Source organism: Protopterus annectens, chromosome 9.part0 (assembly GCF_019279795.1).
Source record: "Protopterus annectens isolate FY-2018-M chromosome 9.part0, PAN1.0, whole genome shotgun sequence".
Taxonomy (NCBI): Eukaryota; Metazoa; Chordata; order Ceratodontiformes; family Protopteridae; genus Protopterus; species Protopterus annectens.
The window spans coordinates 296,090,186-296,105,378 of NC_056743.1; the positions used below are offsets into that span (position 1 = coordinate 296,090,186).

At 33.9% G+C, this 15,193-nt stretch overlaps 1 protein-coding gene across 1 annotated transcript in view; it reads right to left on the reverse strand.

Moving 5' to 3' along the window:
• Window positions 1-1,511: 1,511 nt before the first annotated feature.
• KCNC1 (potassium voltage-gated channel subfamily C member 1) overlaps window positions 1,512-15,193 on the reverse strand; it is a 796,343-nt gene continuing 782,661 nt past the window's right edge. Inside the window, exons 3-4 of the mRNA XM_044082879.1 lie at window positions 5,020-5,208; window positions 1,512-2,454 (exon numbers count right to left, since the gene is read on the reverse strand). Coding sequence (XP_043938814.1) covers window positions 2,390-2,454; window positions 5,020-5,208 — 254 coding nt within the window. The 3' untranslated portion in view covers window positions 1,512-2,389. The remainder of the gene's footprint in view (window positions 2,455-5,019; window positions 5,209-15,193) is intronic.

A 15,193-nucleotide genomic window follows, 5' to 3' on the forward strand; every position in this document is an offset into this window, starting at 1 on the left:
AGTGTATACTGTTATGGAATCAGCTATAATCAACAGAACAAGCCATGAAGGTCTTTGTATTTCCTCAAGAGAAGTCATTACTACAAAAAACATATACGCCTTCTCCTGGAATCACAGCCATATTCATTGGGACATTGGTAGTGGCAGTGCTTTGTTTTGAATGTAAGTTGTTTTAGATTCTGGCCATCAGTGTTTAGTTTGGAAACAACATATGCAGCTGTTGGTATTTTGAAGTACTCAAACTTCTACAAGAATTCTTTCTAAAGCTCATCTGCAGAGCATCCAGATGTGCAGAATGGAGGGCACTGTAGAACGGGTTCACTGTTTTGTTGAAATGCACTTCAAATATTTCTGTTTTATCTCTTGAACTCACATATTTGCAACCATTATATGCTTTTTACCCATATCAGTAATATTACCTCTGAGTTGCATTACATTTGGTCTACATTCATTGTTAGTCATAATCAGTATGCATCAGTTTTATAGGATAACACAGAATGCTGCAAACCATACTTATATAGGAAGCAAAGAAAATTAGCAGAAAATGTTTTGGTCCTTAGTTTTTTTTTTTTTTTTTTTGATACACAAAAATAGACCATCCAAGAGAAATCATTTAATCTTGAACCCGAACTACTCTGTGTATGTGTGAGAGAGACCTTGTGGCACAACAATAAATACTGCTTTTCAAAATTACTCCAATTCAGCAACATAACTAAGAGACAACACGTCCTTAAAAATACAAAACTCAAGGATCATGTCATACTCGTACATATATAGCGGCAAAATTAAGTCAGCAAAAACTGTTATTTGTGTCAAAAACTAAAAATGTGACGAAAGAAAAATGTGTCATAACTGAGGGATCTATGTCTATAAACATTGTCAGTTTGCTTTTCCTAGCTCAATCTATGGAATAAAGCCATCAACATGGGGTATATTCAGTATTTTAGTATGTGACCCTAACTAAAAGATTAAAATGTTAATTGAACTACAAATATGCATCTCTTTCACAACATGTACAAGGAGAATTAATGCTAGTGTTTAAGCTTCAGCAAGTTTCACACATATCTTCACAGTAGTCTTTCTTCACTGTTAAGACAGAAATGCCATTGTACAGTTTTTGTTGTAAACTAAATTTTTGGAGGCTTGCAAGACTGGGATATACATTACAATAAAATATCAGATATAATGTGCCATCAATAAGCAGATCGTACAACAGTGACAAAAGATTGTGTACTAGGTTAACTAATACTTAACACAGAATGCAGCATTACACTTGTACTCCAATGCATGTTGCTACCTACCCTCAGGAAGTAAATGCAGTGAAATCATACGGTTTTCATATCAGGGGTATGTGATAAAATTGCTATATTTATTAAAACAGTATCCAGAATTAGAATATTAGAATAATAAAAAAGAGTTATTGAACTTTAGACTGAACATTTTGCACATGGGGAAAATAGAATTCATGTTTAAAAAATGTAAACTTAATAATATTTTAGAAACAAGAAATATGGGTTTAATAGAAAATTTATTTCATGCTAGAATTGTTTTTGCATAACATTTTGCATGCATTTTATTCAGAAGTACTAAATTGCATACAGTGCTGTATTCTTGATTGAACTTTTAAAGAGAGACACATAGTCAAGTCTTCTCTCAGTTTTGCACTACAAGTCCCAGTTTTAAAGAAAACACTGTTTTATGTCCATACTAAGTAAGTAACAAGTTCTTATGGAAATTCTTCAGTCAGGCTCGAACACCATTAAGTTGCAAGAAAAATGAGAGCAGGAAATAGTTTAGGCCAGCTGGTTCTATTAGGTCCAATAAGGCCCTAAATATTACAAGCATGCCATTGAAAATAAATCAAAACAAAATATGTTGTTTAATTTACACAAATGTAGGTGGATATATGTGTGACTTAAATATCATGGCAGATGAACTATGAAGATATGGTCAATATGACGGATGACTGCTTGATTGCACTTTTTTTGAAACCATTACCTTGTATGCTGTGTACAAAAAAGAAGCAATCCATAACAAGGCAAGGAATGTTCAGCTTTATAATGTTTTACATTTGGCTACAACAAATGTATGTAAAAGTAAAAAGCTTTGGAAGAAAATATATAACTTTTTGCTTTTTGAGTTAATACAATTACAGATTTGTATACATCATGCAAATCATGCTAACGAACAAATAGAAGTGTCTTCTACAGTTTTGTTACATTTTGACCATAGAAATAGCCTCTGTTCTAGTATGACTCATAAAACACCTCTGAACTTTTGAAGGATTTTGCATGGAGCCAGTTTACTGTGTCCAAAGGAGAACGGTTGATCTTCTTTGCACTGCTCAACACCATTTAATAGCCACCAAGTTCGTCTCCATCTCCCTTTGTCAAGCCACTCTGACTGCCTCTGTTTGCATATATTTAGCAATGACAGGGCTTTCTTTGCAAAGATCTGCATGTAAAGAATACAATGAATACTTGAGGTTCTTTTTTGCCAATGGAAAATAATCCTGGAATTTACTTTAAATGAAAGGGAGGAGGCAAGAGCAAAATAGCTACATGCAGAGGCAGCTCTTTTCTTCTTCAGTTGATTTTTCCCATGCAGTTAGGCAGACTGAAACCTCTCTACAGTGTAAATAAGGGTATTGCTTTCAGCTAATATTTGGCACCCATGCAACGTTTCATCTTAATGCGCTTGTTAGTTCAAATTCCTGCAGGTTCCTATGGCTCAAAAATCCTGAGAAAGCAAATCTTCAAATGTTGGCAAGTTTCAGCATTGACCCAAAGCTAACTTATTCCATGAGAGCCAATACCTTCAATATTAGTTAAGCTGTGATTGAAACATGGCTGCACCATCCCAAAAAATGAACCTCATGGTATAGCCACTTTTATCTTAAACACTATTCTCATGCAATGTATGGCCCACCAGTACTAATTAATTCCCAGCTAAGATCATTGTTAATGTAGTCAAAGAATTTTCTCCTAATGTCAACAGTAGCACCATGTATACTGAGATGCTACTGTATGACATGAGATCATCTGTTTTAATCACCTGGATTATATGCAACATAGCATAGGCATTTAGACAATAAAGCTTTTAGACCATTCTCTGCTACTGATCCATGCTATAAAAAAGAAGGAATAGGAGATTGAGAATGTCTTATTGGACAATGTGAGCTGTAGGGCGGAGACATTGAAGACAGTCCTAATTCATTTCCACTCAAGCCACTTATGTTGTTAAGGCTCCTTGACTTTTCATAACCTTCATTTGAAAAGAAAATGCAAAGTACAGCATTGGATCAACAATAGAATGGACTACCAATGAGGTCAACATTGTAGCCAGTCCAATAGCAACTCCATGCATTTGCATGCTTAGGGTAGTATCACTTACTTGTAACACAGTACAAAAACAGACAGCAGGAGAGGTAGAATAATGTGTAATCATGGATGAAGTTAATGCATATGTCTGTTTTTTTTTTTTACAGATTGTTTGGATCCTGATACAATTCTGACCTCTATTCAAATGTTTATAAGGTGCTTTTAACTGCTACTTTAGTGGGAAAAGATTAAAATTAAATTGCATCAGCTGTACAGGGACTCAAAAAATATATTAAAACAAATTGGTATGTTTCTTTGGTAACTTATAACAATGCAAAAAGAATTTGTATGTTTCAATACCATGTCAGTATGAAAACAAACCAGTGGTGTCTGTCACCTAAGGGATACTACCCATTTATCAGTAGCATTGCATTAACCAGCTAGCATGCATCCATTGCTATACATGAAAGCGTGCACAAACATGTTGACAAATTAGCACATTTAAACAAAACAGCACAAGAAGGAGTTCAGTAGGAACAGCAATTAAGATGGCTTCAATGTGTTACCGATGGGCCAACAATATGCTGACACTTAATTACTCTTCAGTCAACTGGACTCAGTTTCACTCACTGCTCAGAGCATGCTTAGCGTAGCAGTGCATCACAGGAAAAACATTCTATATTCAAGAAATGTGCCATTCATGGAACACTCCTGATGCACTGGGACATCCAGTGCCTGTTCAGCATAGAGTGAAAATGTCCATTGCTATTCCAGTGCAGAAATTAATTCAACACTTTGCTACAAAGGTCAGTTTAAATATACTTTCAAATGAAAGTGCAATAATACAACTATAATCTCTTTTAAAGTATATCTTACAAGTGATAATTACAGAATTATGTATCTACTATATAACTTTTATCCATCATAAATGGCACATGAAAATTCTAAACACCACACCAAAAGGTATGGTTTCTATGATACAGTGTTTGCATTTTAGTTGGTATTATATACTATATACAGTGTACTGGTGATAGCTACAGTCTATGTCCTGTATTTTATGTTTCTGCTGCTAAGCTTTAGTTCTAATGAATTATTTACAATTTTATAGTATGTATACTTTTATATTTTAAATGATAAGTGGACTATCTGCATTTCTGGATCATTATCTCTCTTGATAATTTAAACAATACTACGGAACAGAAATAGGTTATGAACAGACCAGATTCATCTTTTTCTTCAAAACTTTTGCAATGAAATACATGAAAATTAAGAAATAGTAACTAGCAAAACATCCTGTCTTTATAAAGCCTAAACAATCAAGTACAGTTCTTGCTTATTATATAAAAAGTGAACTGCTTGGAATGGACTGAAGTAAACGTCACTTTCAGCACTATGTATAATGACTTCTAGAGAAAGTAAAATGAAAGGAAATTTGATGTGTATTTTGTTATATTTACAGAGGTTTTTACTTTAAAAACAATTTGAATTTTTACACACATACAAGATGCAAATTGCAAGATGTGTTCTACAGCTTAATGACAAGAAATCTATTGTCATTATTAGAAATTTAGAATGCAGACATCCACTTTTTTCCATATATGTGTTAGAAGATTAAATGCAGCGGTATTTTAGATTAACTAGATAGCTTTTTGTAACTGTTAGGTCACTTTAGCTGAGTGATATGACCTCATCCACATACCCCTTCTTATTCCCCCATCAGGCGGGCATGAGTAGTCCCTGGTTGATAAGAGGAAGCAGGGTCCATCTCTTTCCTGGGTGCTAGACCGTATAAAGGACAGGCCCTCATCAGGCGAGATAGCCTGGTCTATGTGGGGGCAGTCTTCATTTGCCAGCGCCGCCTTGGCCATCTCACCATTCAGTTTCGAAGCTTAAAATATATAAGCAAAATCGTATTGAAGCACTAAGGTCTATTTATTTTAAATGTACATATCATTATGATTCAGTATTCTTATGTTTGCATCACAACATATAAAAGGTAGCACATTTTTCCAAGTCACAGTATATGCACTGCAAGTTAGGAGAGCCAATGGAAAACAATACTAATGTTGTAAGAGGTGTTAACAGTACAAAACTAGATTTTTGTATTATGTCACATTAATTCTGGCAGTAAGATATTACTTCTGGGTGATACCCCCTCCCCATAAATTACATAACTTTATTCTTATTTTTTTTTTTTACAGTAAATCTTGCATAACCATAATATTTATGTAATACTGCTGATGGCTATAATCTGTCAAATTTTCCTTCACATTTATTAAAAAAATGTTTTTCCAAAACAATGTTCCCAAGTCACTTTCTCTTTCATATTCTTATAGTGGAATTTCAAAAATATTACTCAAAGTGCTATAAGTCTATTTTAGGGACAAAAACTACAATTGAGCAACTTGGAGTAGATTAGAATAAGAGTTTTTGAACCCCACTCTGTTCTGCATTACTTCTTTGTATTTCATTTGCATTTAATTCCCCTATCTATATTTTGTTTTCTAGCACTCATCTTCTTTTTAGTCCCCACATCTGTATACTTAATTTTGATATTAAGTATGCACATTGAGTCTTCTCGTCTCTTTTCTATCATTGATTAATTAAAAAACAAATGGAAATTTCTTCTCTTTGTCAAATATTGTGCTGTGCAGAAATGAGAACTAAGATGCTGTCTTCTACTTCCATGTGTTTGCAGTGCTTTATATACTCTACTGCATTATAATTATTTTCTACAAAAAGCAGTAGTTAATGTTCCCCTCGCATGGTTCATCTAGCTTGTCAAATAGAATACTTCAATATGTAGACTTTTTAAAATTATTTTACCATTAGTGAATTATAAGTCTTCAGTTTCGTATGGGAGACACAAACATGCACTTTGTAGTATAAAGTAAAAACAAAATAAAGGATTTGTTTGATTTAACAGGGCGACATTGTTTAGTGGCTGTAGGCAAAATGTACAGTATGGGAAGGTTTATACTTAGCATATACTGTAATGTCAGTAGGGAGCTTTCTTCATTTTGACATACGGAATTTTATTTACGAGACTCAGCTGTGAGGTAATAGGCACCTATTGCCATCAGAAAGAAACCAAATGCTAGCATATGCTGTTGTTCATAGGTTCATAGGTAGGTACTAGGCTATCAGCCCAAGGGCCTACGTAAGCCTAGCCAGCAAGGTAAATGTACTTCATTAATTTGGATTCAATCTCAACATCGCTGTTATTTTTGCAATACTAAAACAAACTTGGAGTGCTTTATATTTTTAACTGTTATGGTAAACATTTGAAGTATGTTTTGCTTACCTTATAATAAATAAATCTTAATACTTTAAAAACAAAACATTTCTATTGGTGATAAACTGTATTGATTTTTCACTGACCTAATGAAGTTGTGTAAACGAGTAAAATCTGCATCAGTTTCCTGTAATGAATTATACATATGAACACCTCAGTACTAGTTTTTGCACAAACATATGCAATTTATTTATATTTAGATGAGTATTGCTATATATATATATATATATATATATATATATATATATATATATATATATATATATATATATATATATATAGGTTCATAGGTTGGTACTAGGCTATTGGCCCTAGGGCCTATAGAAGCCTAGCCATAACAATTCCCTGGCTATTTCTTCCCATATATATATATATATATATATATATATATATATATATATACAAATATTTATAAAATATTAACATAATTAATCCTACACAACTATGTTTAAAATTTCATAAATGTTCCAGTGCATATACCAAATGATTCATGCCAGAATTGCATCACAGAATGCAGACAACTACTTATGATGCCATGTAACAGTAGGCTTTATAAAAAAATAATTTAATTAAAATATTGGTAGCTGGTGAAGAAACACAGTGATAAGACATACTTCCATGTCTGACCTGTGAAAAACAGAGAGTGAGAAAGAGAGAGAGAAATACACATATATGCAAAACACATAATTCATGTAAGTTACACATATTGCTAATACACTATGGAAACATAAGCTGGATGCAGATGAAATTGTAGCATTTAATACATAAAAATTCAGATTTTTTAGTCCAACTTCAAAATGAGTTATGAAAGATTTAGATCAGTGAGAGAACTGAAGAACTATAAGCAATACATAAGCATGATATCACAGATGGATGGATGAGCTCAAGAAGGTGAGAATAAGAAAGAAAAGACACTTTGGTCATAAGGAGGGATACTGGAGTAGTTCCTGTATAAGACAGATGGGTATAAAATAAGAGCTGATGCAAATAAAAAAAAAGAGTAAATACAAAATAAATTAGGGAGGGTGGCTTGTTTAATGTGTACTTGAAACAATAAAAATTAAGATGTATGGTACATGTGCAAACCTTAAAATTAAAGATCGTATGCATGAGTATGTGTGTCTGTCTGTCTGTCTGCCTCTCTAGAAATTGATATTGAGATACGTTTAGACAAGAGTAAATAAAGCTGCATAATGTTGGAGTTGATTGAACCGGCATTACACAGCTGAGAAAATTGTACATCTCTTAAGATACATTGAGGAAGTAAAAGATGTTTGGGTTACAGAAGGGTTAAGATAAGCTGTTGGATATTATTTTGTTATAAATATGGCAAGAAAACACAGCATATTGCAGACCTCACACTTGTAGATAAAATGAAAATATGCAATGCGGTATGTACTTTACAAAGGTTATCTAGCTATTTTAACCATACACATTTCTTAGTGAGGGGTAAAGACCTATTTGTATGGTAAATTCAGCTTTCAGTCCAGTCATACCTGAATGAATAAAAATAGGTGACTGAATTTTGCAAAAATGTATAGTTTTATCTAGCTGCATATATGGGAAGGAAAGAGAAAAACTTTATGGAAATTGATTTAAACAACTTGTTTTAAAAGTCAGCAGTCAGTAGACTAAATATCCTTGCCTATACATGTTAAATGTTGAAAATTTGTCAAAGTAAGTTACTTCACCCATAACAAAACAACCGTTCCTCAATTTTAACTTTGCTTTTCCTAAAACACATACATTTTACCACTGAGGAATAATTTAGATTGCAACTTAAATTATCAGGTAAATATCATTGTTTTTAATTTACTAGAGATACGAAAAACAAAGCTGGCCCCTCTTTCTACTTCTCTTTGTGTTTTACTTAGAAGTCCATGTATTGATAATTAAGTGGTCACCAACTGAAAGAAGTATCTCAAGTGACATACAACATACATTGTGATGATTGAAGCAGGCTCTTTAGGTTATTGCTTAGCAAACGCTGATCAGTCTGTTTCAGTAGTGTGGAAGCCTTTTTGGTTATAAAATAAATGCAAACAAGAAACAACATAGGGATAACAGTTTTCTCCTAAATAAATAAGCAACATTCATCTGAATGCAAAAAATTCTAAATACTTCATATGTTATCTATCCCCAGGAAACAAAACACAATACTTGAGCAGAGTACTCCCATAGCAGCCTTTAAAACCAGTCTGGATGACTGTGTGGGTGATTACACATTTTTGCCAGGAATATGTGGAAAAAGTCTACTTAATGGGAGGTTCTGCTTCTTTCCACCAGCATAATGTGATGTGGCCGAGCTTCTTAATTGTAATTTTTGACCACAAGCTTAGTAATAACCTTAGAACCAGTTATTTTACAGTTCAAGGGACAAAGGAAATGGCTCCATCTCTTAGTATTCTGTTGAAAATAGAAACTATTCAAATGATCACAATGCTAAAGATCCTATATCTATCCCAAAATATTTGTTTCTCATCACATAAAAGACACCTTAAGCAAATAGCTACCATTTTACCAAGCTTATATAAAGCCATAAGACACAAATGGTGTCTGCAATGCAGACTTTGTTTCCTTTGGCTGTTTATATTTTTTAGTTGCATTGTAACTTCGAACTAAACTGTTCTAGGTATGCCTTTGCTGTATAGCAAATAAGAAAGAGATCAAGTATATTTTGTTTCTTGTCTGTGTAGTTTTCGTAGGCAGATGTTTTCAAATTCTAAAAATACTGCTCTAGTTGACACCAGCCATAATTCAATACAGTATTCAATTGGCTACATTGACAGAAGGGTATGTCTTCTGAAAATTAAATGGATTTTAATGGTCCCATTCCTACAACTGGAATATTCACAGCTATTCTTTAAGTGCAGATGGACACTTTGAAGAGAGCAGAGAGTTATATTTCTGAAATAAATTCAAACTTATACAGACTTTATCTACTTCATTTTGAAAATCAAACTAACTACTAAAGACTTGCTTTCATTACATTGTTTCTGCAAACCCATAGACTTGTGTTCTACTTTGTGTTCCCAGGTGGATTACCAAATGGAAACGGTCCCCCATCCTACACTTTTCATCTTACACAAACAACTGAAGGCACTCACAAAAACCCCTCTTTTGGTCAACACAGTCTTCCAGATATAATACATTCAAGCATCCCAAAAGAAGTGTCTCTCTCAAGTAATTCTTTACTGTCCCAGAGACCAATGCCCTCTAATTTCTAAATGGTCTTACAATAAGCAACATAGTTCTTTCTCATAATGCAAGGAAGACAGTTTAATCTTTGTTCCTACAAAATAGAGAGTGCCATAAACTCCATAGCTGAGCACAGCTTCAGGAGTAAACCCAAATGCTATTTTCCGTCAGTACTAGGTGATGTGGCTGAGGTTCTCTCTTCTTCTTTCTTTAATTCATAAACTGAAAAACACAATGAGACAATGGGACAGAGACTGGCAGAAATGGGAAGTCACAAATAAACCCATCTGCTATCAATTCTTTACACAGCTTAAATGTGATATTTACTTAGAAGTAAAAGCCACAGGAGTATACTATAGTCACTATCCTACAGACTGCTAAGAGTTGACCTGTGTCTGGCATGCAAGGCATTCTCCAACCCATTACTGATGGATTTACTGCACATCAGCATGTCACATGGCATCAGAATTATTTTGTCTAGGAATCTAAACCTCTTCTGCAACATCAGCAGAACAATTTGGAGGGACAGGTATATTTCACAGTGGACACTATTGTTCTGGAACAGGCACCCCATCCACATAAAACAAAGTTCATCCCTGTTCATATTCAAGCGCAACTTAGATTTATGGATGGGAAGCAGAAAATTTACCCCAGGACTGCCACATGTACTACTAAATGGACAGATGTAGCTCCTAAATACTTTGCTCCATGCATAGGTCCCCTCAAATCTGTTTATGGTATGATCCCAGTTATTCTCATTAGGAGAATTATATAATTACTGACCATGGGATGGGTAAGGCCAATCTATAACCGAATGGAATAGGTTATTTCAAGCATAAAAAAAGGAAATTGGCTAGGCTTAGTTAAAATGTCCCACAAGGGTAGCTAGCCTAGTAGTTAACTTTGAACCTATGAGTATATTTTCTGTGGTCTAAGCAGAAGCACTTTCTCACTATCTGAAACTCTGCTGGAAGAAGCTGAGGGCTTTGCTTAGTGACTGCAAAAGTAGTTCAGGTTTACAATGTTACCTATCTAACAGCTACAATGATTTTTTAATTTCTTAGTACTTTTCCCAAAAACAGCTACAGCTCCCCTAACACTGTACAACTAAATACCTAAAAAAGGCTTACATTGCATTATGCTTCACTAACTTGCCTTTTTTGATCTCACTAACAAAACTGGCTTTATTCGTTTGAATAAAAAACTGCAACTATCATTCCAATCCTTAAGAACTGTGAAATGGAAAAAGGCAACCTGGACATATCTTCATAGATCTAAAAAGACATACTGAAAATGTTAACTATGACACCCTGCTACATAAACTTAAATGTCTGAGCTTAAGCAATAATGTCCTCGTCCAAGAATGAACTCTACCTTTCCACTCAGGGTAGCTTTACTACTGCTATATCTTAATTCTCAGTAATTCTCCTCCTTTATTAATGGATTTACTGAGACTTCACAAATGGCATGCCTCAGCATGTGTCAGGCCAAAGTTCACTGACTTTGAAAATTGTCTCCAAGTTAACTTTAATGCATTCAGCATATAATTGATAAAAAAACTCACCTGTAATAGTTCCAAAATGGCAACCTTTTTCTTTGGAACTCATAGAAACTGAGTAGCAATAACATTCTAATCAGGTCTAACCTCTCTGAGAACAAATTCACACATGTAGACATACTGCTGCTTTGGCTACCTGACAAACCCGTTCTTAACATTTATTCCACATACAGAAATGATTACAGACAAAATAATTCACAAATAAAAAATGTTGCTCAATCTCAAATCATATACCAAAGAAAATAAGAGAGTCCTAACTGTTGAAGAACACCCCCCCCCCCAATATGGAATACACGCTCCCGATATGCAACTATCTGATATGTCTTTGTGCACTGATCTTAATTTCATTGTACATAAGGTCCTGTTCTAGGCCTTATATTAAGATTATGATTACTATTATTATTATTCATTAATAGTTTCCCTCATCACTTCATTCTTTAAAATAAATTATATAAAAAGCTGACCAAATCCTTCAAAAGCAAGGTAGAAATACCCAGTCAAATTCAGTTGTTTATACTGAGTCCTATTACTAGTCTTTGCCTTTTGCTCTGTAACTTTCATATAATCTTAACTGCTTTAAAAATACAGACAGTGGTATTTGGAACACCTCAGTGTTTGTCAGATAACTCTCTGATACACCTTACTGACATGTGAGTAGAAGCTGAATCCCATGTTGCCTCCTACAGAATTCTTGGTTTATCCTTATTCACTTCTTAATTTCAACCAACATGTAAGTATCACTGTAGCTAAAGCAAAGTAGCTTCTATGAAGATACGTTGGCATTACTACAAATTCAGCAGTCAGCTCACCATAGATTCCAGATGTTGCATTACCAGTGCTAAAGTACTAACTTCCTTTTTTTTTGCTCTTGGCAACTTTCAAAACACCACCATCCTGCAAAAATCCAAACTAAAATATGCATATTCTTAATTCTTTCTGATATTCACAGCCCCAACAGCTTGGTCCTACAATCCACTAATATTCCAAGCACCGGTCAACCTGTAGCCCTGCTATTTGCTACCACGCTTTACATACTTTTTCACCTTGATTTTTGACCTGTGCAAAAGCCAATTTGTTGTAAGTGCAACCATTACCACCTCAGGACCCCTCACTGTATCACACAAAAGAAATCCCCCTTTATATGTAACACTGCTAAATAGTCTTTATCCAAGTTTGTTTCTGTTGTTTGAAACACCACCTCACTAGATATTCAGAACTCATCCTCCAAAGATGCTTTCAGAACAAATCACTGAACACAATTGACTGAAAACTAATTTTACTGAATCAGAATTCATAGAAAATATTCTACATAAGAAATATACAATCACAAGTGTTTTTGTGGGGGGGGGCAAGTCCCCCTGCACCCCACATGTGAGGGACTTTGCCTCACAAACCCTTACTTCCATATGCTAACTGCATGGTCATACCAATACAGAGAAGCAAATAAACACCACACACAATGAATCTGTGCTGGCACACAAACAAAATGTTCTACAGATCTAGGGGGAATGAGATGGCAGTGGCCATTGCCAATCCTCAAATACTCTTCTGTAATAATTTCTGTAGTAACACCTATAATCAGAAATTACATCACTGTCTACTCTCTAAAGACTTCTACACATTTATTTATTTTTTTTTACTTCTAAACATTTTTATCAATTGTGATTCAGTCAAATGAGTATTCATGCAAATAAGTATGACCATTTGTGATTCATTGAAATGAACATTTAGTCAAAAAACACACACATATTGTTTGCACTCCCGCTTAACCAACAGCCCAAATACAAAACTACCAAACAGTGCACATACCTAGTCAGTAAATAATGGTCTTTACAGTAGTTTCTTCTTTCTGATCTACTTTATATTAAACATTAAAGCAGGACTTTTATTGTCCACCTTTATGGGAAAGTATTTTGGACTAAGCCAGAAAAGTAGCAATTAATGCATATACAATGGTGTTCCCCTTCATCTATCCTTTGCTTGTTTTTCTCTGAACTATTAAACAATTTGGATTACTTGTGCTCTAAGAATAAAGTCTATTTTTATTTCCAGTAAACTATTATTCATGCAAATTACAGTGACTGTCATCATTCACAAACCAGCAGAAGCATTAATGGAGATCCATTATTGAGAATATTCCAAGCCACTACATTTATATATCTTCCATAATTGGTTAATGGGGAGTTAAATTAGCAGCCATGTTTCTCTCAAGTGATTAAATATATAATTTGCTTACTTGGCTTTTCTTGTAAGTCTGAAAACTGTATTAAATACAACAAAGGCATAAGAGTGTATATAATAATTTCTTCTAATTTTCTCTGTAAATAAAATACTGTGCTTGAACTGTCACCAGACTAATTAAGACATGTGAAAGACTGACTTTGAGTCTGAGAGTGTAATGTTCCTACAGACAGATACATGCGATGATGTTAAGATCCTCATTCATTTGAGCTTATCATGAAGTTTTGTGGGCACATGTTATGACTGAACTTGCACTACATTAAAGCTATAATGATCTGGTTTGCCTCTGGTGTGCGCTTTTAACTGTTTCTTATTTTATAGTATATATTATATTATATTATATTATATTATACTATATTCTATTATGTTAACAATCTCATGGATACTGACACACTAGTATCTTTACTGTTCTTTATAGTGGAACCTTAACTTTTAGCCTGATTCAACAAGATATTACTTATTTAAGAAAGTAATGATAGATTGTTTTATTTTACAACAAAACATAGAGTTATGGTGGCAGATGACATATTTAATCACATACATATTCTGCTTGCCATTGATGCCTGAAGATATTGCCAGTTCAGCTCATTTGGTTGATATAGTATTAGCTTTGGCTCCAATATGAATATACTAAATTGAAATGCTCTGCTTGCTGAGTCTGTTTAAGGCACACACTTTGTTAGTCTTTGGTTAACACTTCAGCTAGTAACTGTATGAGATACCAACTGCCAAGCCCATATTTAAACATACCACTGCAAAGTCCTCTTTTTTTCAAGTCAACTTTCTTTTTTTCCTAAAAAGGAAGCAGCAGCTGCTGTAGTACCTTGGATTTCAAATACTTATGAAATGTTATATGTCTCTACAAACTGTATAGCTACATGTGTGTGTGTGTGTGTGTGTGTGTGTGTGTGTGTGTGTACGTGTGTCTATATATTTATATATATATATATATATATATATATATATATATATATATATATATATATATTTGTCTGTCTATCTGTCTAGAGTAACAGGGGTGTGGAAGTGCAGGGAGGTTTACACCCCCCAGGAAAAAACAGTGGGAGTGTTTTTTTTTAAGTGATGGAATGTGTATCCTGCTGTATGTTTCTATATATTGTGTTTAACTCATTCACACTTATAGTGTGTCCTACACTTCCCTCACTTTCATGCCTACAATGCTATAGCTAAGGAAAAGATGTCCATAGCACAATAACATTTCTACTGTGTGCTGCAAATTTCATATAACTTTTTATAGTATTTCTTAACTATTTGCGGATGCACAAATGTAGTCATACAGCACTGCAAGTGTGCATCTTAAATGAATATATTCAAAACATGCCAATAAAATGTTGAATTCTAATGAAAAATAGTCTTTATCTGGACATAAGTAAACTTGGAAAAATGTGAATATATCCTTTACTTTAATCCATTTGCATTTTTCTGCAGTTTGGATTACAATCAGCATACCAGGGGACAGACCTAATTATCTCCTTATGTTCTGCGTCCTCATTGTAAAATTAAAATAAAATGAATGGAATAAATATTCTACATTTTATCATATGCTATCTCCTAAAATAG